We start from the raw sequence: 26,287 nt of genomic DNA, 5'->3' as shown, positions 1-26,287 counted from the left end.
TTGGTTAGTGTGTTAGTGGCTCAGTCATGTCCAACTCTTTGCAACTCCATGGACTGTAGCCAGTTGGGCACCTCTGTCCATGGAATTCTCCAGGCAAGAATAATGGAGTGGGTGGCCATTCCCTCATTCAGTGGATCTTCCAGATCCAGGGATCAAACCCGGGTCTCCTGCATTGCAGGCAGATTCTTTATTGTCTGAGCCACCAGGAAAGCCATTACTTGATGGCAATCATTGTAATAGGGTTTCCCAGGCACCTCAGTCGTAAAGAATTTGCCTGCCAAGCAGGAAGCACAGGTTCAATCCCTGGGTCGGGAAGACCCCTGGAGAAGGGAATGGCAACCCATTCCAGTATTCTTGCCTGGAGAATTCCATGGACAGAGGAGTCTGACAGTCTAAAGTCCCTGAGGTCACAAAAGTCAGATATGACCGAGCATGCACACAAAGCAAAGTTGCTGTGATAACATTATTCCCTACCTTTGTATCTGTTTTCATACTTTACCCTCTACCCAGCATATCCTCTGCTTCCTTCTCTACTTGTTTAAACCCTACTCACTGTCAAAGCCCAGCTTCAGTGATACCTCACATGTTAAACTTACATGAGTCACCCCAACAGAACTCATTGCTTCCTTCCTGTACCTCATTTGTTTTCTCCTCCTTTGTGGCCCTTGTCACTTTGCAGGTGTTGGTCTTCATGCCTCCCATGGGACCACATCTCATTGCCTTGCCCTCTCTTATACCACATTCATGCAGAAAACTTTTACTTAATGTTGCTTAGTGAATAAACTTAGGAACCATCTGACCAAATCTGTTACCAAGCTTAGAACAGATGTCCCAAGGTAATAACTCCAAGTACTGTGGATCTTCCCTGCCTGTAGATACCCTTATATCTTGATGGGGTTGTTTGAAAGAGCTCGTTCTGTTCAGGTTCTCAGCTCTCATCAGAGAGGGCAGCCTGCCTGGGACCACATCAAGGTCCCAATTTTTTACACCCATTATTTTGCACCCACTCATTCTTTACTGTATGAATTTATCCTGTGCACCATAGGATGTTTAATAGCATCCTTGGCTTTTACACAGGACATGCCAGTGATACCCTCCCCATCCTCCCAGGTCATCATAATCAAAATGTCTTCAGACATTGCCAGATATCCCCTGGCAGGCAAAATCAACCCTTCATTCAGATCAGATCAGATCAGTCCCTCAGTTGTGTCCAACTCTTTGCAACCCCATGAATCGCAGCACACCAGGCCTCCCTGTCCATCACCAACTCCCAGAGTTCACCCAGACTCACATCCGTCGAGTCAGTGATGCCATCCAGCCATCTCATCCTCTTTCATCCCCTTCTCCTCTTGCCCCCAATCCCTCCCAGCATCAGAGTCTTTTCCAATAAGTCAACTCTTCGCATGAGGTGCCCAAAGTACTGGAGTTTCGGCTTTAGCATCATTCCTTCCAAAGAAATCCCAGGGCTAATCTCTTTCAGAATGGACTGGTTGGATCTCCTTGTAGTCCAAGGGACTCTCAAGAGTCTTCTCCAACACCACAGTTCAAAAGCATCAATTCTTCGGCGCTCAGCCTCCTTCACAGTCCAACTCTCACATCCATACATGACCACAGGAAAAACCATAGCCTTGACTAGACAGACCTTTGTTGGCAAAGTAATGTCTCTGCTTTTGAATATGCTATCTAGGTTTGTCATAACTTTCCTTCCAAGGAGTAACCCTTCATTAGGACCACTAAACTAGACAATGCAGTAAACTCACCAGATTCTACTTTCTTTAATCCTTTTACTCATCAAAAGAAAACAAACTCAAAGGATCACTAAGTTGATCAACTGCTATTTATAAGCACCAGTTATGCTCAGTTTAGGAGAAGGCAATGGCACCCCACTCCAGTACTCTTGCCTGGAAAATCCCAGGCAAGATTAGTAGGCTGCAGTCCATGCGGTCGCTAAGAGTCGGACACAACTGAGCGACTTCACTTTCACTCTTTACTTTCATGCACTGCAGAAGGAAAAATGGCAACCCACTCCAGTGTTCTTGCCTGGAGAATCCCAGGGACGGGGGAGCCTGGTGGGTTGCCGTCCATGGGGTCGCACAGAGTCAGACACGACTGAGGTGACTTAGCAGTAGCAGTAGCAGTACGTTCAGTTTATATATAGGCTACCTTAGAAATGTTGCAGATCCAGTTCCAGACCATCACAACAAAGCAAATTCCACAATAAAGCAAGTTACATGAATGTTTTGGTTTCCGAGTACACATAAAAGTTATGTTTATACCATGCTGTAGTCTATTAAGTATGCAATAGCCTTAACGCAGTGTATATACCTTAATTCCTACCTTAAGTAGGAAGTCAAGAAACACCTGGAGTAACAGGTAAATTTGGCCTTGGAATATGGAATGAAGCAGGGCAAAGACTATTAGAGTTTTGCCAAGAAAATGCACTGGTCATAGCAAACATCCTCTTCCAACAACACAAAAGAGACTCTACACATGGACATCACCAGATGGTCAACACTGAAATCAGACTGATTATGTTCTTTGCAGCCAAAGATGGAGAAGCTCTATACAGTCAACAAAAACACGACCAGGAGCTGACTGTGGCTCAGATCATGAACTCCTTATTGCCAAATTCAGACTTAAATTGAAGAAAGTAGGGAAAACCACTAGACCATTCAGGTATGACCTAAATCAAATCCCTTATGATTATACAGTGGAAGTGAGAAATAGATTTAAGGGACTAGATCTGATAGATAGAGTGCCTGATGAACTATGGATGGAGGCTCATGACATTGTACAGGAGACAGGGATCAAGACCATCCCCATGGAAAAGAAACGCAAAAAAGCAAAATGGCTGTCTGGGGAGGGCTTACAAATAGCTGTGAAAAGAAGAGAAGCGAAAAGGAAAGATATACCCATCTGAATGCAGAGTTCCAGAGAATAGCAAGAAGAGATAAGAAAGCCTTCCTCAGCGATCAATGCAAAGAAATAGAGGAAAACAACAGAATGGGAAAGACTAGAGATCTCTTCAAGAAAATCAGAGATACCAAGGGAACATTTCATGCAAAGATGGGCTCGATAAAGGACAGAAATGGTATGGACCTAACAGAAGCAGTAGATATTAAGAAGAGGTGGCAGGTACAGAAGAACTGTACAAAAAAGATCTTCATGACCAAGATAATCACGATGGTGTGATCACTCACCTAGAGCCAGACATCCTGGAATGTGAAGTCAAATGGGCCTTAGAAAGCATCACTATGAACAAAGCTAGTGGAGGTGATGGAATTCCAGTTGAGCTATTTCAAATCCTGAAATATGATGTTGTAAAAGTGCTTTGGAAAACTCAGCAGTGTCCACAAGACTGGAAAAGGTCAGTTTTCATTCCAATCCCAAAGAAAGGCAATGCCAAAGAATGCTCAAATTACCGCACAATTGCACTCATCTCACATGCTAGTAAAGTAATGCTCAAAATTCTCCAAGCCAGGCTTCAGCAATACGTGAACCGTGAACTTCCAGATGTTCAAGCTGGTTTTAGAAAAGGCAGAGGAACCAGACAGAGATCAAATTGCCATACCCGCTGGATCATGGAAAAAGCAAGAGAGTTCCAGAAAAACATCTACTTCTGCTTTATTGACTATGCCAAAGCCTTTGACTGTGTGGATCACAATAAACTGTGGAAAATTCTTAAAGAGATGAGAATACCAGACCACCTGACCTGCCTCTTGAGAAATCTGTATGCAGGTCAGGAAGCAACAGTTAGAACTGGACATGGAACAACAGACTGGTTCCAAATAGGAAAAGGAATACGTCAAGGCTGTATATTGTCACCCTGTTTATTTAATTTATATGTAGAGTACATCATGAAAAACGCTGGGCTGGAAGAAACACAAGCTGGAATCAAGATTTCTGGGAGAAATATCAATAACCTCAGATAGGCAGATGACACCACCCTTATGGCCGAAAGTGAAGAGGAACTAAAATGTCTCTTGATGAAAGTGAAAGAGGAGAGTGAAAAAGTTGGCTTAAAGTTCAACATTCAGAAAACAAAGATCATGGCATCTGGTCCCATCACTTCATGGGAAATAGATGGGGAAACAGTGGAAACAGTGTCAGACTTTATTTTTGGGGGCTCCAAAATCACTGCAGATGGTGACTGCAGCCAAGAAATTAAAAGATGCTTACTCCTTGGAAGAAATGTTATGACCAACCTAGATAGCATATTCAAAAGCAGAGACATTACTTTGCCAACAAAGGTCTGTCTAGTCAAGGCTATGGTTTTTCCTGTGGTCATGTATGGATGTGAGAGTTGGACTGTGAAGAAAGCTGAGCGCCAAAGAATTGATGCTTTTGAACTGTGGTGTTGGAGAAGACTCTTGAGAGTCCCTTGGACTGCAAGGAGATCCAACCAGTCCATTCTGAAGGAGATCAGCCCTGGGATTTCTTTGGAAGGAATGATGCTAAAGCTGAAACTCCAGTACTTTGGGCACCTCATTCGAAGAGTTGACTCATTGGAAAAGACTCTGATGCTGGGAGGGATTGGGGGCAGGAGGATAAGGGGACAAAAGAGGATGAGATGGCTGGATTTCATCACCAACTCGATGGACCTGAGTCTGAGTGAACTCTGAGAGTTGGTGATAGACAGGGAGGCCTGGCGTGCTGCGATTCATGGAGTCACAAAGAGTCGGACATGACTGAGCGACTGAATTGACTGACTGATACTTTAATTTTAAATACCTTATTGCTAAAAATGTTAACCATCATCTGATAATGCTGGCTTGCCACCAACCTTCAATTTGTGGGGGAAAAAAAAAAAGAAGTATCTGCAAAGCACAATGAAGCAGGGTATGCCTGTAACAGAAGCAGTGTGACATAAAGAAGTATAAGATGCTCTTGCCTTAGTTCTTTCTCTTCTTACTTCATGTGGTCTCTGCCCACATGTCACTTCATTAGAGAGATCCTTCCTACTAATTCTCAAGCATCGCATCCTGCCCCTTACCATGCATCTGTGGGTTACTGCTTTCTGTGCCACTGTCACTCCTGACAGAGTGCAGGTTTGTATGACTGTTGTCTTTCTCCTCCAGTTATATGAAAGCTCCATGCACCAGGGGCTTTGTTGATTGCCAGATCTCTGGCACTGAGATCTATATCTGGCACATTCTAGGCATCAACAAATTTTGCTGAATGAACCTCTTAATTCTTGCTCCTGAAAGATATGTAACTGACTTGAGGGAAGTAATGTGTTCCGCAAAAATATTTGGGCTTAGCACACATTATGCTAATTCATGAGGCAGATTCAACAGATTTCCTGAGGGTCATAATTAGCTATGAGTTGGGTGAGGACCTTTCCCATAGCAATTTTTGTTGATGTCATTATTGAGTGTTTTTCACATTAATATTCCACCTGGTGTGAAAGATTGCATGCCTCTGTATCAAACCCCGGAGAAGGCAGTGGCACCCCACTCCAGTAGTCTTGCCTGGAAAATCCCATGGGCAGAGGAGCCTGGTAGGCTGCAGTCCATGGGGTCGCAAAGAGTCAGACACGACTGCGTGACTTCACTTTCACTTTTCACTTTCATGCATTGGAGAAGGAAATGGCAACCCACTCTAGTGTTCTTGCCTGGAGAATCCCAGGGACAGGGGAGCCTGGTGGGCTGCTGTCTGTGGGGTCGCACAGAGTTGGACATGACTGAAGTGACTTAGCAGCAGCAGCAGCAGCAGTATCAAACCCCAGAAATCCATATAGGGCCCTGCTGTTTGGCTTTTCTTCTCTTGTCAGTTCTTCTCTTGCTCTTCTTAAAAACACTTCCTTGTCAGTTAGAAGTCTCCTGGGGGAGGGGGCATGTTAGGTTTTTTCCTGTTAGTTCTAAGGGGCGCCACCTTTGGAGTTGAGGAAAATAAACACGTTCATATGTCACTTTTTCAGGTTCATACACATACACACATTTCCACATTTCCTTTTTATTAATATTGTCTCAGATGCTGGAAAGCATTCAGTTTGATTGGAGTTTTACATCATCAAAATATATTATGATTTGTTGTATAATAGTAGTACATGGACAACCTCTAATCTAGAAAGAGATTTGGAGTTTCTGTTTGCCCTTGATTTACCCCACCCCTGAGTTCTGGTCTGGTTTGTCTGGAAAATACTTATTAGTATTGTAAGAAATGCTCAGTCATCTCAAAAAACCTTCAGTTGAAGGTTTTTTAAATGTTATGATCTTTTGTATAGAAAATGCAAATCAAAAATGCAGTGAGGTAGCATAGTGGTCAGAATGGCCATCATCAAAAAAATCTACAAACAATAAATGCTGGAGAGGGTGTGAAGAAGAGGGAACCCTCCTATAGTGTTGGTGGGAATGTAAACTGGTACAGCCACTCTGGAGAACAGTATGGAGATGCCTTGAAAAACTAAAAATAGAGCTACCATTTGATCCATCAATCCCACTCCTGGGCTTATATCCAGAGTAAAACATGGTCCAAAAGGGTACATGCACCCCAGTGTTCACTGCAGCAGTTTACAGTAGCCAAGGCATGGAAGCAACCTAAATGTCCATCAACAGAGGGATGGATAAAGATGTGGCACATGTATATAATAGAATATTACTCAGCCATTTAAAAGAATGACATAATGCCATTTGCAGCAATATGGATGACCTAGAGGGTGTCATACTGAGTGAAGTGAGTCAGACAGTGAAAGAGAAATATCCTATGTTATCAGTTAAATATGGAATCTTAAAAGAAATATATAAATGAACTCATTTACAAAACGGAAATAGACTCACAGACTTAAAGAACAAATTTATGGTTGCCGGCGGGGGAAGGAATAACTAGGGAGCTTGGCATCGACATGTACACAGTGCTATATTTAAAATGGATAACCAGCAAAGACCCACTCTATAGCGCAGGGAACTCTGCTCAAGATTATATAACAACCTAAATGGGAAAAGAATTTTTAAAAGATTAGAAACATGTATATGTATAACTGAATCATTTTTATGTACATCTGAAATTTTCACAGTATTGTTAATCAACTATACTCCACTAAAAAATAAAAAGTTAAAAAAGAGGAGATGATAGATATGTACAATAATATACTACTCAGCTATAAAAAAAGAATGAAATATTGCCATTTGCAGCAATAACAACAAAAGTGGATATAAACTAAAACTGATGGTGGAAGGCTTGCATTAATGTCATCAGAAATGCCCTCGGCCTTCGAGCTCCTGAAATAGGCTGATCCTGGAGTGGCTAACTCTACCGTCAGCCCCCAGGCATTGGATATCAGGGAGGCAACTCCTACCCTAGCTAAGCATATGAACCAAATGACACCCATCCACAGAATGACCTGGTTCATCAGGAGAATCTGGGGCAATGTTGAGAAGATGCTTCTCCTCCCTCTCCTAAGTCACGTTCAGTAGCTCCCTTGGTAAAGTAGAGGACTAGGGAGAAATGCACCAGCCACCTTAGGGCAGGAGTTCAGTTTATTACAGTACATTAGTCAGTACCTTAACAGACTTAATGTAGTGCTTAAGAGCAAGGACTCTGGAGGCAGCAGGTCTGAACTCTGACCATTTGAGCAGCATAGTCAACCTCTCTCAATCTTTTATCAGAGACAGGAGATTTATGGTCTGGGGAAGACCTAGAGAAGCTCTGAACTTCTCACGGACCCTAGGAGCAGAGGAGGGCAGGGGTTGAGGCACTGAGAGCAGAGATTGAGTAATTGTCTGCTTACTGACCAGCTCCCTTGCCCTGCACAGCTTTCAGAACTCTGGCTGTAAGTGATGCTTGCAGGCAAGACGTCGGAGGAGAGCTGTGCTTTGTTGTTGCTGTTCAGTCCCCTAGTTGTGTCTGTCTCTTCTCGATCCTATGGACTGCAGCACGCCAGGCTTCCCTGACCCTCACCACCTCCTGGAGTTTGCCCAAGTTCATGTCCATTGCATTGGTGATGCCATCCAGCCATCTTAGGGAGTTATTCTTAGGGAGAACTAAACTTTCCCAGAAAAGAAACTGGCCATTGGCTCACTGCCACTTCACTAGACAAGCAGCTGGAGCATCTTTTGGTTGCCTTGTGTGTGTCAGTTGCTTCACTGGTATCCAACTCTGTGTGACCCCATGGGCTGTAACCCATCAGGCTCCTCTGTCCATGGGATTCTCCAGGCAAGAATACTGGAGTGGGTTGCCGTGCCCTCCTCCAGGGGATCTTCCCAACCCAGGGATCGAACCTGCGTCTTTTATGTCTCCTACATTGGCAGGTGGGTTCTTTACCACTTAGTGCCACCTGGGTTGTCTTACTCCTAAATATGAACAGATTCCAAAGGAAAACCTCTAACAGGAAAGATCATTTTTAAAAAAGAAGAAGAAAGAGCATTAATTCAGACAGTAGAAGATGACTTCCAGAAATCAATAATTAATATTCTCAGAAATGTTACAGAAGATATTATATCCATACACCAAAAATAGTATGCTACTAAAAAAGCCAGAATAATGCCTTCTGAAAAATAAAAATATGATTTAAAAATTACTTAATCCATAGAAAAGTTGGCAGATAAAGTTGAGTAATCTTATAGGAAATTGGAGGAAAGATAAAGTGATGGACATGAGTGTAAACAAAATAAGAAAATTAGAGGATCCAAAAGATTCAGTATCTGATTAATAGGACATTAGGGAAAGGATAGCAAAAATGGAGAGGAGGAAATTGTTAAGAAATAACAGAAGAAAACTTCCCAAAACTGAAGGATGCATTGAAAGGGCTAACTGAGTACCTAAGAAAATGAGTGGAATTTTTTTTTAATGCTTAAACTACACTATGATGTTATTTAAGACTATCAAAAGAGAGCGAGGATTCTATACGAATAACATTTGACTTGCCAACAGCAACACGCAAGCTGGAAGACACAGGAAGCTGTGCCTTCAAAATTCTAAGTCAACATTATTAACGATCTAGAATTTTATATACAACCAAATTATTAATCAAGTGTAAAATAAGATTTTCAGACATTCAAAGTTGAAAAAAAAAAAAAAAACCTTACCTCCTGTATACCCTCCTTTAGGAAGTTCCTAGAGAAAGTATTCCATCCAAACAGGAGAGTAAAAAAAGAAAAAGGAAGACCCAGAATCCAGGGAAAAGAGACAAAGGATATTCCTACGCCTGGAGAACAACTAGTCCAGATTGGAACAAAAGGATAAAAGGAAGAAAAATGGAAAAAAGGAAATTGTATCGTCTGATAGAAGGAGTATTGTATTTAGATGCTTTTGGAGGATAAGGAAAGAACTATAAATAAAAACTAAGAAAATCAAGCAAATGGGCAGGGAGGAAATTATTCCTAGGAAAAACAAACATTTGTTCAAGAATTTGTTCATAGTATGTTACTGAGTTCATCAGTGGTGAGTTAGGGGCAGAATAATGTGAACATTTAATATTGTTTTAACAAAAAATTGTGGTATTGGAAAATTGAGAGAGAGTTTAATCCCCATCCAGTACAATGCTGCTGCTGCTGCTACTGCTGCTGCTGCTAAGTCGCTTCAGTCGTGTCCGACTCTGTGTGACCCCATAGACGGCAGCCCACGAGGCTCCCCCGTCCCTGGGATTCTCCAGGCAAGAACACTGGAGTGGGTTGCCATTTCCTTTTCCAATGCATGAAAGTGAAAAGTGAAAGTGAAGTCGCTGAGTCTTGTCCGACTCTTAGTGACCCCATGGACTTCGGCCCACCAGGCTCCTCCGTCCATGGGATTTTCCAGGTGAGAGTACTGGAGTGGGGTGCCATTGCCTTCTCTGTCCAGCACAATGGGAAATCAGTAAATAATGTCTAAAGTGTTTACTCGAAAGATAGCAGATATTTTCATTTAGAAACACAGAGGTGAGAAGCAGCAGCAACAAGCATTAAAAGCATCTGCCTCTGGGCAGTAGGCTGGAGTCAAAGGATAAAGACAGATAAATGGAATAACATTTCTTCTTGTAAAAGCCTTTCAGTACTGTTGGGTTCTTAAACTCTGTGTGTGAGTGTGTATGTTGCTTTTTTTTAACTAAGGAAAAGCATGCTCTCCGAAGTCATATAAATTTGGATTTGAATTTTGGGGCAACTGTGTTTCTACCTGTGTGATCTTGGGCAAGTTACTTTAAACTTTTCAAAGTTCTGTTTCCTCAACTGTAATCTGAGGCAAATACTTGATTATCTCTCACATTTCAGTAGGGCTCCTTCGGACCTTAGATAATACAGGGCAATTTCCTGACACATAGCAAAACCCTCAATAAAAGTCTTCTGCTTTCTCTGATTACCTGGCACCCTGCACCCTCTCTGAACACCCTGACCTCTGACCCTTCATCAGTCATTCAATCCGTGATGGATTAAAATGCCCCAGGTGTGTTTGCATGTTGCACCTCACCTGTAACGTGGAATAGAATGTTTGATCTTTGTTTAAAAAAACAAATGAGCAGGTGACCCTTGACCTAAAATACAGTTCCTCTGGGGAGTGGCTCTGGTGATGAGGAAATTCCAAAAAGAGAAACACTGCTACTTGCAAGCCCTGGTGATCAAAAGCTTAGGTGAGAACCAGACATCTCCAAAGGCTTCAAGAACTCTCAAACATTTCCAGCCTACAGCCTTAATCCCTTTTGCTGGTGTAAATGGATCTCTCGGTTATGATGAACACTGAGCTGGTGGTATTATGACTGTGAGCCCAGCTACCTGGCACCTGCAGGTGACAGATGCACCTGTGAGGCCAGCCCACTTCCCACATTTCAGAGCGCTGCAGCCTCCTGCATCCTAAGCTCTCCCCGCTGTGGATGTCCCAGCTGTTAACTGTTGAACAGGATGGCTGGTGTTTTCATGGCGGAGGTTATGTCTTCTTTTACTACTGGAATTACACTCTATGCCAAGCACAGGGCCAGGCACTATGGACGATATATAGAGAGATTTGGACTCAAAGGAGCTTACAGTCTAATTAGACAAAGAAATGAACTAACAGGGCAATGGTGGGCTGCATGTAGAAGAAGTAAAGTCTCAGGTTTACACACTGAATTGCTACTCTTGAACTTCTCACGCAGGCCTGGGGACCAAGTCAGGCGGTATTTTTAAGCAAGTATTTTTGATGTTTTATTCCCAGAGTGGCAGTGAGGCACACCAGTGTGGGGGCAAGGATAGTCTTTGGAAAGCTGACAGTCCTTGCTGAGGAATAGTGCCTTATAAACAAGGTGACCCCATCTATAAATCACTATCCAAACAGGGCCATTTGAGAGCAGAAGGCGTGTCACTAAGAAGCACATCGGAACAATAGGTGTAAACCAGAACCGGCCCTGGCAAACCAGATGTATGCTGTCCTGACTGCTGCTGTTGTTGTTTTAATCGCCAAGTCGTGTCCAACTCTTTTGAAACCCTGTAGACTATAGCCCACCAGGCTCCTCTGTCCATGGGATTTCCCAGGCAAGAGTACTGGAGTGGGTTGCCTTTTCCTTCTCCAGGGAATCTTCCCCACCCAGGGATGAAACTTCTGTCTCCTGCATTGGCAGAAGGATTCTTTACCACTGAGCCACCTGCAAAGCCCATCCTGACTCATCGGTACTTGATAATTATAAAAGGGATCCAAGTAACCTAGGGACCAAGACAGCTGATGAAGAGAATAGGTTCCCGCTCAGAACAAGTAGATTCGTGCAAGTTCAGAAGGCTTCTCGGGTAAGACTCCTCAATACACTGGTTAAGAACCACTGGCTCAGATTTCCCTGGTGGTCCAGGGGTTAAGAATCTGCACTTCCACTGCGGAGGGTGCAGGTTCGATCCCTAATTGGGGAACTAATATCCTGCAAGCCATGTGGTGGGGCCAAAAAAAAGAGCCACTGGCATCAAGCCCCTAGTCTGTCTCTCTGCCTACACATTTCCTCCTCATAAGACTGCACAAGGGGCCCGCTTTTAACTAGGGACAGGTATTGTCCACCTCTCTGGTTAGGTCTCCTGAAAGAACTTTATCACTTGAATTTTGACCAAGGCGCTACTTAAAAATTAAGTGCTCACACACTGCTCCACTGGCTCCTTGACACCTCTCGCATGGAAACCATTCAAGTTTTGTTTGGTTTGGTTTTTAACCACCGGATCAAAGGTTCTCCCCTTGTCAGAGAACTGCCAGCCTCTCACTGCAAACAGTTTTTTTTTTTTTTTTTCCAGAAAGGATCTCTTATTCCAAAATCATTTCACAGTGATTTCACAGAATAAGAAATAATGTAGAAATGCTCTTCAGAATATTTGCTCTTTTAAGCAAATCGCCATTCAGTTAACGAGATTTATATTTGACAGGAGAGGAGAACCATCGTCACCTAGCACTTTCACCTCTCTCCATCCTGTTTTCTCTTAGAGTAAAGGTCATTAAGCTATACATTTTGCAAGTTAAAATTATACTTATTTACCTGCTCCTCCCTCCAAGCTGTGATCTCCTGACCTCAATCAAATGCCTCATTAATATAAAATATCATTAAAATTACCTAAGGTTCAGGCATATTTATAGGGCCTCATAAATGTGGTTGAATGGAAAACAGCCCAGTTCTTATCCACCTCTCTTGCTTGATACAAGCTCAGCTTTCAGTTCTTAGACTCAAAACAGCTTTTCCATTGTGATTTCTATTTATAGCAAAGCATATTCCTCCAGGCCACCTGAGGCAGCTGGAAGCCAGTTCCCTCCCCCCTTATCCCCTCCCCTGTTGGTTCAGCTCCACCTGCTCTTGTGGAGCTTGATCACCTGGTCTCTCTAGACAATGAATGCGTGAACAAGAGTCTTCTCTCCAGTACCACCAGGCCCTCACAGGAGTGCTCTTGGATGACTCTATAGAAATGATTCTCTCTCTCTCTCCCTGGACTGTGTTCCCATTTTCTTCTTCATTATCAAGTGAAGACTATAGCTTCAGGTTGTGTCGCTCTCTGACAGACCTCTTCCCATGACACCTACAATTCACTGAGATTCGCCAGCCTCATCAAGAGAACAATCAACATGCACAGGGAGCTCAGCTCGGTGCTCTGTGATGACCTAGAGGGGTGGGACAGCGGTCCAGGAGGGAAGGGATATATGTATACATGTAGCTGATTCACATCACTGTACAGCAGAAACTAACATAACATTGTAACATAATTATACCCCAATATACAAAAAGGAAAACAACATGTGACTCAAGCTTCAAATTGGATGGGGATTAAATACTGGCTTCATTTAGTTTCCTGTCCAGTTGTCTCATACCACCTCTTAAAAATCAAAATGGGAAAATACAAGTCTTTTGGCTATTAAGTTCCCAGTGTCAGCCCAGACTGTGTTTGGGAGTTGGGGGGTGGGTATAATATGTGTGGGGGACAATAAAGGCATGCACTAAGGTCAATTCATAACCAACATAAATATGTAGAAACACAAAGGCCATTATTAATATGCAAGTACAGCCTCCCAAGATGTTTCAGTTTGGTCTCTTCTTTCTCCTGCTACAGAAACCAAACGATCGTGACCACAAAGTCAGACTGGCAATGGGAAATGGCTTACGAGCAGATGTGTGGAGAGAATTCGTCAGGAGATTTGGGGATATTCACATTAATGAGTTCTATGCTTCCACTGAAGGCAATATCGGATTTATGAATTACACGAGAAAAATTGGTGCGGTTGGAAGAGTAAACTACCTACAGAAAGTAAGTATATTGGAAAATGAGGGCATCTCCAGCCAGCTTTCAGTACATGGAGATTTCTTGAAAGCTGTATCATGATGATGCTCTTATTAGAATTCCATGACCCATCCATATCACCAAGAGAGGTTTTGCTCATTCTCTATGACAATGACCTAAAAATGACAGGGTCCTTTAATTTTAACATAGTAATTTCTATTAATGACAATCCACTATGATTTTCCATCTGTAACTTGTGTGAAGTCTTCTAATGCCATTTATACTTGTATATGTTAAAACACTTGAATGTTACCAGTTCTGTATGTTAACTACACACTGTGAAATGTGGTATTTCTCTTTCATTGTGACATGTGTTACCATCAAGAGGCTGGTGGGGGGTCTTTTTATACATATAGGTGCAGGGCCCTGTCCCCAGAGCTTTAGAAGGAGGGATACCTTGTGTTCACCTTTGTTCAAAGGAGGGCTTCCCTGGTGGCTCAGAGGTTAAAGCGTCTGCCTGCAATGTTGGAGACCTGGGTTCAATCCCTGGGTTGGGAAGATCCCCTTGAGAAGGAAATGGCAACCCATTCCAGTATTCTTGCCTGGAGAATCCCATGGATGGAGGAGCCTGGCAGGCTATAGTCCATGGGGTCGCAAAGAGTCGGACATGACTGAGCAATTTCACTTTCTTTTGTTCAAAGGAGTGTGGGCCCAGACATCAGTATTTTTTTTAGTATTTTTAGAAATAAAGTTTTTAATTGGAGGATAATGGCTTTATAATATTGTGCTGGTTTCTGCCATACAACAACATGGATCAGCTAATCTTCTGTCTTGAACCTCCCTCCCACCCACCTCATATGCCACCCTTAGTGTGTGTGTGTGTGTGTGTGTGTGTGTGGGGAGGTGTGTGTGTGTGTGTGTGTGTGTGTGTGTCTTCTGTCTTCTGTCTTGAACCTCCCTCCCACCCACCTCATATCTGTCTTGAACCTCCCTCCCACCCACCTCATATCCTACCCTTCTAGGTAGTATTTTTTTAAAGCTATTCAACCAAGATTAAGAAGTGCTCCTTTGAGAGAACCAGAATGCATCGAGTTCTAGGCTCTTGTGAACAATTGTGTTCACCTGGTAACCACACCGGGCTTCCCAGGTGGTGCTAGTGGTAAAGAACCCGCCTGCCACTGCAGGAGACTAAGAGACGCAGGTTCCATCCCTGGGTTGGGAAGATCCCCTGGAGGAGGGCATGGCAGCCCACTCCAGTATTCTTGCCTGGAGAATCCCATGGACAGAGGAGCCTGGCGGGCTACAGTCCATAGTGTCACACAGAGTTGGACACGACTGAAGTGACTTAGCACCACGCCACAGTAACTATACCAGAAAGATATTTCTTATGTGTAAGCCAGCTCATGCAGCATTTTCTTTTCCCTCTCAGTCATTTTATTGCCTCATCTCCAGACAATCTCTTTGCCTTTTATTGTGTCTGAGCAGTCAGTCTTCCAGATGACCACCTATTCTGCAAAATTCCAGAAACATTCAGTAAATGCTGAATCTTCACTGGCTTGAGCAGTCATTACTGTTGTTATGTCTCGAGCACCTCATCCTGCCTGGGCATGAAACGGCCACACCAGAGCTCCCAGGCAACCGACGCCCCCAGGGACTGACCAGCCAAGTACAGAGGACAATAGTCCTCGTGCGTAAGAGAGCTGGCCCAAGAGACCAAATTCCACTACCATCCCAGACCAGCCCAAGGTCATGCCCTTTCCCATAATCATGCCTCAACTTCAGAAATAAAACAAAAAGGGAAAATATAGAGCCTAGTGCCTAGCCCAAACTTAGGTAATAAGGGGAAAGAGTTGTTGAAAGAATTACATTAGATAGAATATAGCCCAATGCCTGCCATATAATAGCCTTGAATAGCTGTAAAGATTATTATCGTTCCATTCTTTGTATCCTGGCCTGATCTCCTGGGATTTCCAAGTCCAAGGCACCTCTCTAACAATAACAGCCAAGGCTGCACTACACATGTCCCTCCACTGTCCTCTATACCTGTGCCACCCAGTACAGTAGCCACTAGCTACACGTGGCTATTTAAATTATGTCAATTTTTAATCAGTTCTTCATTTGACCTAGCCACATTTCAAGTGCTTAGTAGCCACATGTGTTTAGTGACTACCACATTGAGTAGTACAGTTATAGAACATTTCCATCACATAGAAGATTCTACTGGGCAGCTCTACTACAGACTTGAGAATCACTGTTGAGAGGGTCAGTCTTCTCTAGTCAGGGTCAGGCCAACCTGGATGAGTCCAAACCTTGGAGACCCAGGATAAATGTGGTTCAAAAACAAGAGAGGGCAGATAGCTGAGCTGAGGCCTGGTGCAAGATATCTATGTTGTCACTTAGGTGTTAGTCACTCAAATGTGTCTGACACTTTGCGACCCCATGGACCATAGCCCACCAGGCTCCTCTGTCCATGGGATTCTCCAGGTAAGAATACTGGAGAGGGTTGCCATTCCCTTCTCCAGGGGATCTTCACAACCCAGGAACTGAACCTGAGTCTCCTGCATTGCAGGCAGATTCATTACCATCTGAGCCACTAGGGCACTACTGACACTCAAAAACATGAGTTGCAGGGACTTCTCTACTGGTCCAGAGGTTAAGATTTCACCTTCCAATGCAAGGGGTGCAGGCTCAACTCCTGGTTGAGGAGCTAAGATCCCATATGCCTCGCAGCCTAAAAACCAAAACATAAAACAGAAGTAATATTATAACAAATTCAATAAAGACTTTTAAAATAGTCCACATCAAAAAAGATATCTTTTAAGACAGTGAGTTTCAGGGAAACATTCAAACCAAACCTGAGCACTTGAGAAGCTGATGTTGTGTATTACTAGTTCTTCCCTTCTCATCCACTGATTGCCATGTGTTGTCATTTTCTACTTTAAACAAAACCATATTTTTTAACTAAAAAAAAAAAAGAAGATTACCATACATTTGATAGGGAAAGAAGCAATGGTTACCACCCCTAATTTTTTTTATATTCTTGCAAATAAAATCTAATTTGTTGACTATGTATGCTATTTGGTTTTTATTGGTTATCTGCTACTACAAAAGCATATGATTGGTTAATTTATGTATAGATTTGAATATAAATTTGAAATGGATGTAGTAATTATAGTTAATAATTAAGTCTAAATACTATGATGTTTGTGTTTTGCTGCAAGTATAGAAAATAATATACTTATTGCTCTTACTGAGTTATATAAATTTAAATTCTTATGCCCTTGGATTATACTAACAAGAAATATAGTAAAATTTTAATAATTTTATAGCCATGGCATGAAACAAATTATACCATCGTACCACTGAATCTTAAATGTATTTGAGGACATGTCCCTGGAACACAAACCATTTAACAGTGGTGTATTAAGGTTAAACAAGATTTTTTTTTTTTTGCAGGGGGTGGGTGTTAAATAAGACTTTAAAAGCCCATTAGTGATATATGCATCAAAGAACATGTATGAGAATGTTCATAACAGCTTTATATTTAATAGTCTAAAACTAGAAACAATCCAAATGTCCGTTAACAGGAAAAGAGATAAATAAAGTATGGTATATTCATACAAGGAAAGTTGCATGGCAATAAAAAGTACACCACTGACACAAACACCAGCAGGAAGGGAGGAACACCAGACACGTTGAGTGAAAGCAGCAGATGCGAAGGCATGTATTTATTTCATGGATTTGATGCTTAAGACTACTTGATGGTAATAAAAATCAGAATAATGACTTGAGAGAGAGGGGCAGGAGGAAACTTCTTAAGGTAATGGAAATGTTTAGTATCTTGATCTGGACAGTAGTTACATAAGTATATGCATATGTAAAAATTCATCAAGCTGTACACTTAAGGTATCTGTACTTTGCATACTTTCTGTATGCTAAAGCACAATAAACAATGAAAATTTGTGAAAGAATATGTGCTCAAAATGATCCATTTTAATTTTACTAGAAAGTCATAAATTATGAGCTGATTAAATATGACGTAGAGAAAGATGAACCCATTCGAGATGGAAATGGATACTGCATCAAGGTTCCCAAAGGTACAGTAAAATTTTGTTATATTAACCTGTCATGTCTTATCTTAACTGAGTAAACCTTCAGAACTAACAAACATATCACTGCTAAAATGAACAGATAAAATTTTTCAGAGTGGGTGGGGGAAGAGGTTTACTTTGTACCCCTGAAAATAGAGAAATTCCAAAAGGTAATGATTTACTACACATGTAATGTAACTATAACTTGAAACCTTGCTTAGTAACTTCTTCATTATGAAGGGGATATGTAATTATGGTTACAAAACTATAGCTAGTTTTAGGGGGCTTTTACTTTTAAGCTTAAACTACCATGCATTTGTCAAATTATGTATATAAATCATTATTCAGTAAAATATTACTATTAAAAGAATTAAAAATGTGTAACCGTAGAGAATATGTACCCTGTGTGTACATGGTGCATATATGTCTGTATATGATGTACATGGAAATACAGGTACATGTGCATGTAAGACGATGCTTTCTGCAGCCAACTTGTTACCAGTGGGTTGTATGCCACCTGTTTGAAAGGCAGGTTAATAATAAAATTTTCCTACTACTAGCACATAAAATAGCTATATACTTCCTTCTGTCTTAGGTGAACCTGGACTCCTGGTTTGCAAAATCACACAGTTAACACCATTTAGTGGCTATGCCGGAGGAATGAGTCAGACGGAGAAGAAAAAACTGACAGATGTCTTTAAGAAAGGAGACCTCTATTTCAACACTGGAGATCTCTTAATGATTGACCACGAAAATTTTATCTACTTCCACGACAGAGTTGGAGACACATTCCGGTTGGTTTCTCTGAATTATTGAACCAAAAACAAACACATGCACAATTTGGCTTACTCCTAAATTAGAGTTATGTTCCATTTTGGTTGTGGTGTTTGTTCCATTTCCTTCTCTCTCTGTGTCATGTCAGTTCAACCTCCTGTATTCCCAGAAAGGGCTTCCCTGTTGGCTCAGTGGTAAAGAATCCACCTGCAATGCGGGAGACACAGGTTCGATCACTGGGTGGGGAAGATCCCCTGGAGGAGAGCATGGCAACCCACTCCAGTACTCTTGGCTGGAGAATATCATGGACAGAGGAGCCTGGTGGACTATAGTCCATAGGGTCTTTTTTTTTTTTTTTTAACTTTACAATATTGTATTAGTTTTGCCAAATATCAAAATGAATCTGCCACAGGTATACCTGTGTTCCCCATCCTGAACCCTCCTCCCTCCTCCCTCCCCATACCCTCCCTCTGGGTCGTCCCAATGCACCAGCCCCAAGCATCCAGTATCGTGCATCGAACCTGGTCTGGCGACTCATTTCATACATGATATTATACATGTTTCAATGTCATTCTCCCAAATCTCCCCACCCTCTCCCTCTCCCACAGAGTCCATAAGACTGATCTATACATCAGTGTCTCTTTTGCTGTCTTGTACACAGGGTTATTGTTACCATCTTTCTAAATTCCATATATATGCATTAGTATACTGTATTGGTGTTTTTCTCTCTGGTTTACTTCACTCTGTATTGGCCACAGCAATCAGAGCAGAAAAAGAAAAAGGAATCCAAATTGGAAAAGAAGAAGTAAAACTCTCACTATTTGCAGATGACATGATCCTCTACATAGAAAACCCTAAAGACTCCACCAGAAAATTACTAGAACTAATCAATGATTATAGTAAAGTTGCAGGATATAAAATCAACACACAAAAATCCCTTGCATTCCTATACACTAATAATGGGAAAACAGAAAGAGAAATTAAGGAAACAATTCCAGTCACCATAGCAATGGAAAGAATAAAATACTTAGGAATATATCTACCTAAAGAAACTAAAGACCTATATATAGAAAACTATAAAACACTGGTGAAAGAAATCAAAGAGGACACTAATAGATGGAGAAATATACCATGTTCATGGATTGGAAGAATCAGTATAGTGAAAATGAGTATACTACCCAAAGCAATTTATAGATTCAATGCCATCCCTATCAAGCGACCAACGGTATTCTTCACAGAGCTAGAACAAATAATTTCACAATTTGTATGGAAATACAAAAAACCTCGAATAGCCAAAGCTATCTTGAGAAAGAAGAATGGAACTGGAGGAGTCCATAGGGTCTTAAACAGTCAGACGCAACTGAAGCAACTTAGCACGCAAACACATTCCCAGAAAATATGGAACAAAAGACACAGGGTGTCACTCTGCAATGCGCAGTGAACTTGGCTGAGCAACCAGGGGAGACTAGGAGAGAAAACCTGTGCCTGCTTTGGGGCACCTTCATAACTTGGTCTGTTCAATTCCTCTCATTATCGTCAGTTATTACCAGTCACTCAGGTCAGCCAGGGATGTTCACACTGTTTTCTATCATAAGGCTTTTCTTCAGATAAAATCAAATGCAAATTAATGTGAAGATGATCTAGTTGAAGAGGAGGCAAGGGTTCTGAGCCCCACCTGGGCCTCTCCCTCCTGCTTTCCATCCCCAACCAAATGGTTTCCCACAGAACCCCCAAGTCAGCACAATGAACATTGAAAGTCATTGTAATAGACCATGAAATTAATTCTCAGCAACAGCATTGTCCTCCAGCCTCACGACACTTTGTTTAACCCAGCTTCCTTATTGTATAAACTCCCTGAGGCCAGACTCTGTGTCTGCTTGTTCACCCCCAACCCCAGCACCTAGCAGTGATTACTTTTTGCATGAATGAATAAGGAAGAGATGGGAGTTGTCTAGTAGAAAGAGCATGGATATGAATGAGAACTCAGCTCCCAGGCTTCCTTTGCCCATGAGCAGATGTATTATCAAGGCAGGTAACCTTTCTCCACCTCGGTTCCTTCACCCATGAAATGAAGGTCCCAGTGATCCTTAGGGTTCCTTCCATCTCTAACACCCCATGACTCTGAATCTAAATCATTAGTTTATGCCACCTTCATGTTACTAAAAAAATACTTTGGGGAGATCTAAAGCATTTTAAATGTAAGTCAAAATTTAACTAAAATTCAACATTTTATTCTCCCTACAAATAAAGTATGATATTTTCTTTCTTACTAAAAGCATTTTCATAGACATAAGACCCTGAAATACAAGTATGAAATTCTATTTAATAGAAATTTTCTAACTGAATTAAATAGCAAAGTTAGTGAATGAGGAAAGGGAGAGACCTAAACACAGCAAAAAGTCACTGGGATTTATTTTTTATTCCTAGTGCCTTTCTTAGGCCAAACCTGTATTTTAACATTAGAACATCATTCTGTGTACCACATTTCACGTCGGGAGGTTAAAATTCCACATTTTAGTATTTAGGTCTATGCCTTTGTCTTTCGTGCCTCAAGCAGGATGCCTCTCCCATGAGTTAAGTTGGAGAGTTTGAGGACCAAGGTGAGGAAGACAAATGCAGCCACCCCACAGAGGCCTGGGGAAAACACCTGCCACAGACCACCTGGACCACAGACCACCAGTGACCTCTGCCAACCTTGCCTTTTCTTCCAGGTGGAAAGGGGAGAACGTGGCCACCACTGAAGTCGCTGACACAGTAGGACTGGTTGATTTTGTCGAAGAAGTGAACGTTTATGGTGTGTCTGTGCCAGGTATGCACAATGTATTATAAATCAAAGCTAAAATTCCTGAACTAACTGAACATAGTTTTAACCCCAGGGCAAAGTTTGTCATCCTTTTTTCCTGCCAGCTGGAAAAGCAAACAACTCTTTCCCAGCTCCTGGGAGTAAGGGGCTCATGTCTGGTTTATGTGCATTCTAAACCAGCCACATGAGTCCCTCTGAACCTGGCCTTCCTCTGTGGTTCAGCTCTCCAGCTGTTCTGAGGCTCTCCAGCAAGACAAATCTCCCAGAGATGCAGGGTCCATGCAGCGTTTGGCATGCCTCGAGAAAAGATGTGTCACCCTTGAGAGCTTAGAAATGGTATCTTGGCCTCTGAAATGGAAGGCACAAATAACAGGCAAGTGCAGTGGGCTGCCGTCTATGGGGTCACACAGAGTCAGACACGACTGAAGAGACTTAGCAGCAGCAGCAGCAGTTGCTATAGGAAAAAAGCCAAGAAGGGGCTGAGTTTTCCCAGACTTTTACAGCAAGTTCCTGATCCCCGCTTGCCCCACTGAGTTTGAGAAGCTTCACACAAAGTGCTGTCACCAAGCCTCTGTCTGCTGATCAGCCTCTGCTAAGAGAGAGGGGAGTGTGGAGTCTGATTTGGGGTCCTGACTCCAACACCTGCTGGCTGTTTGACTTCAGGCAAGCCACTAAATTAGGGAGAATACCAACCCTGCAGTTAAGATTGCCAAGAGAACTAATTCAGCTTAATTACATAAATACTAAATATATGTTTATCAGATATGTACATGAGGGTTGTCTTGAAATCACTGTAATTATAGATGTCAAGAGGATTAAAACCTCCAAATCACTATCCAAATATAAGGTACTAGGGGTAATGGTGTTTCCTAGAACTCAGTACTTGGGATTCTCATCTATATTCAGAATGGAAATCCCAAAGTCCCTTTTTCTTGAGTTATGATGGTTTCACATGACATCGTGCTGTCCTTTTATTAAAGACTATTTGAGGCTTTCTCCTGCCTGTTCCTCTCCAACTCTGTGACAGTGATATGATAGGAAGTGTAGCCACATCTTGGGTCAGAGTCTGACCCGAGTCCAACTTCTCATGTTGGACTTCAGGCTGAATTAACACAAGGGCCCATATCCTGGTTGTCAGCCATCGCACCGTGTTCTCACAGATCCCGCCCAAAATGTTGCATGCACTTCTAAATGCTGGATTTTTTTTTTTAAGTAACAATACAAAAGAATGAGTATGACAAGGTAAGAGAATATGGGAAATGGAAAGAAAGGCCTAATCCATGTTCTTCAAAGTGGTGTCACCTATAAATTGGCACTTGCCATTGGCACTTGCCATCTGCCTCTACAAGGATCAAATTATGAGCTGCTACAGCTGGAGTTCAGGGTAGAGATCAGGAATTAGGCAATCTGTGCTTTGGGAAAAGCTAGTAGAGCAGGTCTTCAGATAGATATTTTCAGAAGATTTTATGAACCTAATTCTTGCATCTCCTTTATCTATTGTAGAAAAGCACTAAATTCTTCATGGTGACATCTGCTCCTCATGACTAGCGGTAACCTGCAAAAAAAAATACGTGCTTGATTGCATGTACTCCCCATTCACTAAAATCTCGTATATACTGACCTTCCCCACTACCTCTTTGGAGCAGTTTCTCACAGCCATCTGAAATGCTATCTTCCATGCTATAGCCCTCATTTTGCCCTCAACTTAACTCACAACTAATCCACCTGCAATGCAGGAGATCTGGGTTCAATCCCTGAGTTCAATTCTTGGAGAAGGAAATGGCAACCCACTCCAGTGTTCTTGCTTGAAGAATTCCATGAACAGAGGAGCCTGGAAGGCTACAGTCCATGGGGTTTCAAAAGTCAGACATGACTGAGCAACTAAACCACCACTTAAACTGTGCTTTTTTTTTTTTTTTTGGCTGACAGTAGGGTCCCTGGACCAGCAACAGCATCATTGCCTGGAAGCTTGTTAAAAATGTGCTATTTCTCATATTAAAAATGCCCACCCCAGACCTACTGAATCAGAATCTCTGGGCTAGGGCCCCAGGAAGCTGTGTTTTAACAAGCCCTCCAGTGATTCTTAAAAACAATCAAGTCTGGTTTGAGGTGATGAATATTTTCTAGAACTAGATACTGGTAAGAATTGCACAACATTGTAAATGCCATTGAACCGTATACTTTAAAATGGTTAAAATGATGATTCATTATTTTACCACAATTTTTAAAAAACACTAAAGTCTGAGAAGCATGGAGGCCTAGTGGTTCTGAAAATCTAGCCAGTCTTCAGAATCATCTGGGAAACTTTCTAAAGCCAGGATCTAACGAATCAGAACCTCTGGGGTTTGGGACTCAGTCTTTTGTGTCTTTTTTTAAATTTTATTCCCAAGTGGGTCTAACAACCAGTAATGTTTCAGAGTCACTGATACAGAACAAAGAAAAGGAGGCTAATGGGTTTCAAATGATTAGGAGACATCAGATAGAACAAGGAGCAGGTGTGTTCATATTGCTCTGGAGAACAGAATGAAAATGGATGGATTGAAATGACCAGGGAGCAAATTTTAGCCTGAGAACTCTCCTGTAACCTGAGGGACCAGCAACAAAATGCACTGTCTCCTGAGACAGACAGTGTCCCACCAATGTGTGAAGGGGCTGGTTGTCCACCAGGAATCCTATGAGAATTCTCACAGCAGTGAAAGATCAGGTACAAATCCCAACATCTCTCCTGTTTTCAGATTCTGTGAGTCTCAGTTCAGTTCAGTTGCTCAGTTGTGTCCGACTTTGCGACCCCATGAAACTCAGCACGCCAGGCTTCTGTGTCCATCACCAACTCCCGGAATCCACCCAAACTCACGTCCATTGAGTCGGTGATGCCGTCCAACCATCTCATCCTCTGTTGTCCCCTTCTCCTCTCACCCTCAATCTTTCCCAATATCAGGGTCTTTTCAAATAAGTCAGCTCTTCACATCAGGTGGCCAAAATACTGGAGTTTCAGCTTTAACATCAGTCCTTCCAATGAATACCCAGGGCCAATTTCCCTTAGGATGGACTGGTTGGATCTCCTTGCAGTCCAAGGGACTCTCAAGAGTCTTCTCCAACACCACAGTTCAAAAGCATCAATTTTTCTGCACTCGGCCCTCTCTATAGTCCACACATCCACACATGACCACTGGAAAAACCATAGCCTTGACTAGGTGGACCTTTGTTGGCAAAGTAATGTCTCTGCTTTTTAATATGCTGTCTAAGTTGGTCATAACTTTCCTTCCAAGGAGTATCTTTTAATTTCATGGCTTCAGTCACCATCTGCAGTGATTTTGGAGCCCAGAAAAATAAAGTCAGCCACCGTTTCCTCATCTATTTGCCATGAAGTGATGGGACCAGATGCCATGATCTTCGTTTTCTGAATGTTGAGCTTTAAGCCAACTTTTTCACTCTCCTCTTTCACTTTCATCAAGAGACTTTTTAGTTCCTCTTTACTTTCTGCCATAAGGGTGGTGTCATCTGCATATCTGAGGTTATTGATATTTCTCCCAGCAATCTTGATTCCAGCTTGTGCTTCATCCCAGCAGCCTTGAAATGTGGCAGTTCATCTAGAGAAAGACATCAGTCTGCTGGGGTGATTCTCAGTTCCAAAGGACTTAACAAGGCTTTCACAGATCTCAGCTTTGAACCAGGAGAGAACTTCCAAGTTTGGGTCTAAAATAGAGATGACACCAGAACTGCCAAACTCCTTTCTAAAACTTTATATTATCAACAGAACTTTCTGCAATGTTCTGAAAATGTTCTATATCTGCACTCTCAGTATGGTAGCCAATTGCTACCGTATGGCTGTTGAGCACTTGAAATGTGGCTGGTGAAACTGAGGAACTGAATTTTTCATTTTATTTAATTAATTTTAATAGCTACATGTGACCAGTGGTGACCATGTTGGTAGTACAGCTCTAGAGAACCCCTGGCTAAAATTGTTGCAGACAGGAGCCTTCCCCCTGGAGCTGAACTAGCCCCAGCTAATCTGGGAATCAGAACAGAGACCTGAGATCCATCAGCATCATTCACTTCTCAGAAGCAAGGTGCCAGCTGACACTGAAGATTTCTGTTGCATCAGCCTCTGCCTTCATTCTAAAAGGAGCTCACTGGAGACATTCAAGATTCCTGAGACTAGTGCCTTTGACACAGCTACCGGCGGCCCCTGAAGAAAGAGGGTCTGGTGCCCTGCCTCCCTCCTTCAGACAAGAGGCAAAGCAAATGTGGATGCATTTCCTTTCTTGTAATCTTTCCTCTTGTTTTCTTTAGAGTAATAGGTAAACATGCAATCACCATGGGAGACATTTCGAAAGCTGGGGCCCAAGTGACGAAGGGTGGCTCAATCTCCTTCTCTGGTTACAGTTAAGTAGTTCAGAAAAATGGACCCAGACTCCCACTGGGTCTCCTGGCTCAGGTAGAAGATGTATTTATAAGTAATTACCACTGTCCTCACAAGAAAACAATGGTAATTGTTCTGAATGCCTCTCCACTTACAGCCCTACCTTATAGGATCTGTTTTCTCTGTGGAGAGTTAAACCTCTCCAGACTAGATGGCATCAAGGTGGAGGGTAGGGGTGTCACAGCTCACCCTTGATCTGCCTTCACCTTCCTGTCTGTCAGCCTCTCTGAAATGCAGAGGCAAAGCTGTTAGGAACCATAATTAAATAACTAAGTCTCAGAGGTGACATTTGTACCTGGAAGCACAGTAGATCTGACCTGCTACCTAAAGAACAATATGAGCCCAGTTATCCCTGACAGGGGAACAAGGGTTTTTCATCAGAATTCAAAAAATTTCCTTTAGCCACTAGTTCAACTGGTTGTCCATATGGTAGTTTACATTTAGGCTGTCAAACCGCAACATGAATCAGCCATAGGTATACATATATCCCCTCCCTTTTGAGCCTCCCTCCCATCTCCCTCCCCATCCCACCCCTCTAGATTGATACAGAGCCCCTGTTTGAGTTTCCTGAGCCATA

The 26,287-nt window shown here is 42.3% G+C and overlaps 1 protein-coding gene across 1 annotated transcript in view; it reads left to right on the top strand.

The window, feature by feature from the left end:
- The window catches only part of SLC27A2 (solute carrier family 27 member 2), a 56,307-nt gene that overhangs the window by 25,405 nt on the left and 4,615 nt on the right, over positions 1-26,287 (top strand). Inside the window, exons 5-8 of the mRNA XM_019968857.2 lie at positions 13,452-13,646; positions 17,626-17,716; positions 18,306-18,504; positions 21,196-21,293. Of these exons, the coding sequence (XP_019824416.2) occupies positions 13,452-13,646; positions 17,626-17,716; positions 18,306-18,504; positions 21,196-21,293 (583 nt within the window). The remainder of the gene's footprint in view (positions 1-13,451; positions 13,647-17,625; positions 17,717-18,305; positions 18,505-21,195; positions 21,294-26,287) is intronic.

Source organism: Bos indicus, chromosome 10 (assembly GCF_029378745.1).
Source record: "Bos indicus isolate NIAB-ARS_2022 breed Sahiwal x Tharparkar chromosome 10, NIAB-ARS_B.indTharparkar_mat_pri_1.0, whole genome shotgun sequence".
NCBI classification, from domain to species: Eukaryota; Metazoa; Chordata; class Mammalia; order Artiodactyla; family Bovidae; genus Bos; species Bos indicus.
Note: the sequence above shows the minus strand (reverse complement) of the source record. Positions and strands in the feature narration are given on the sequence as shown.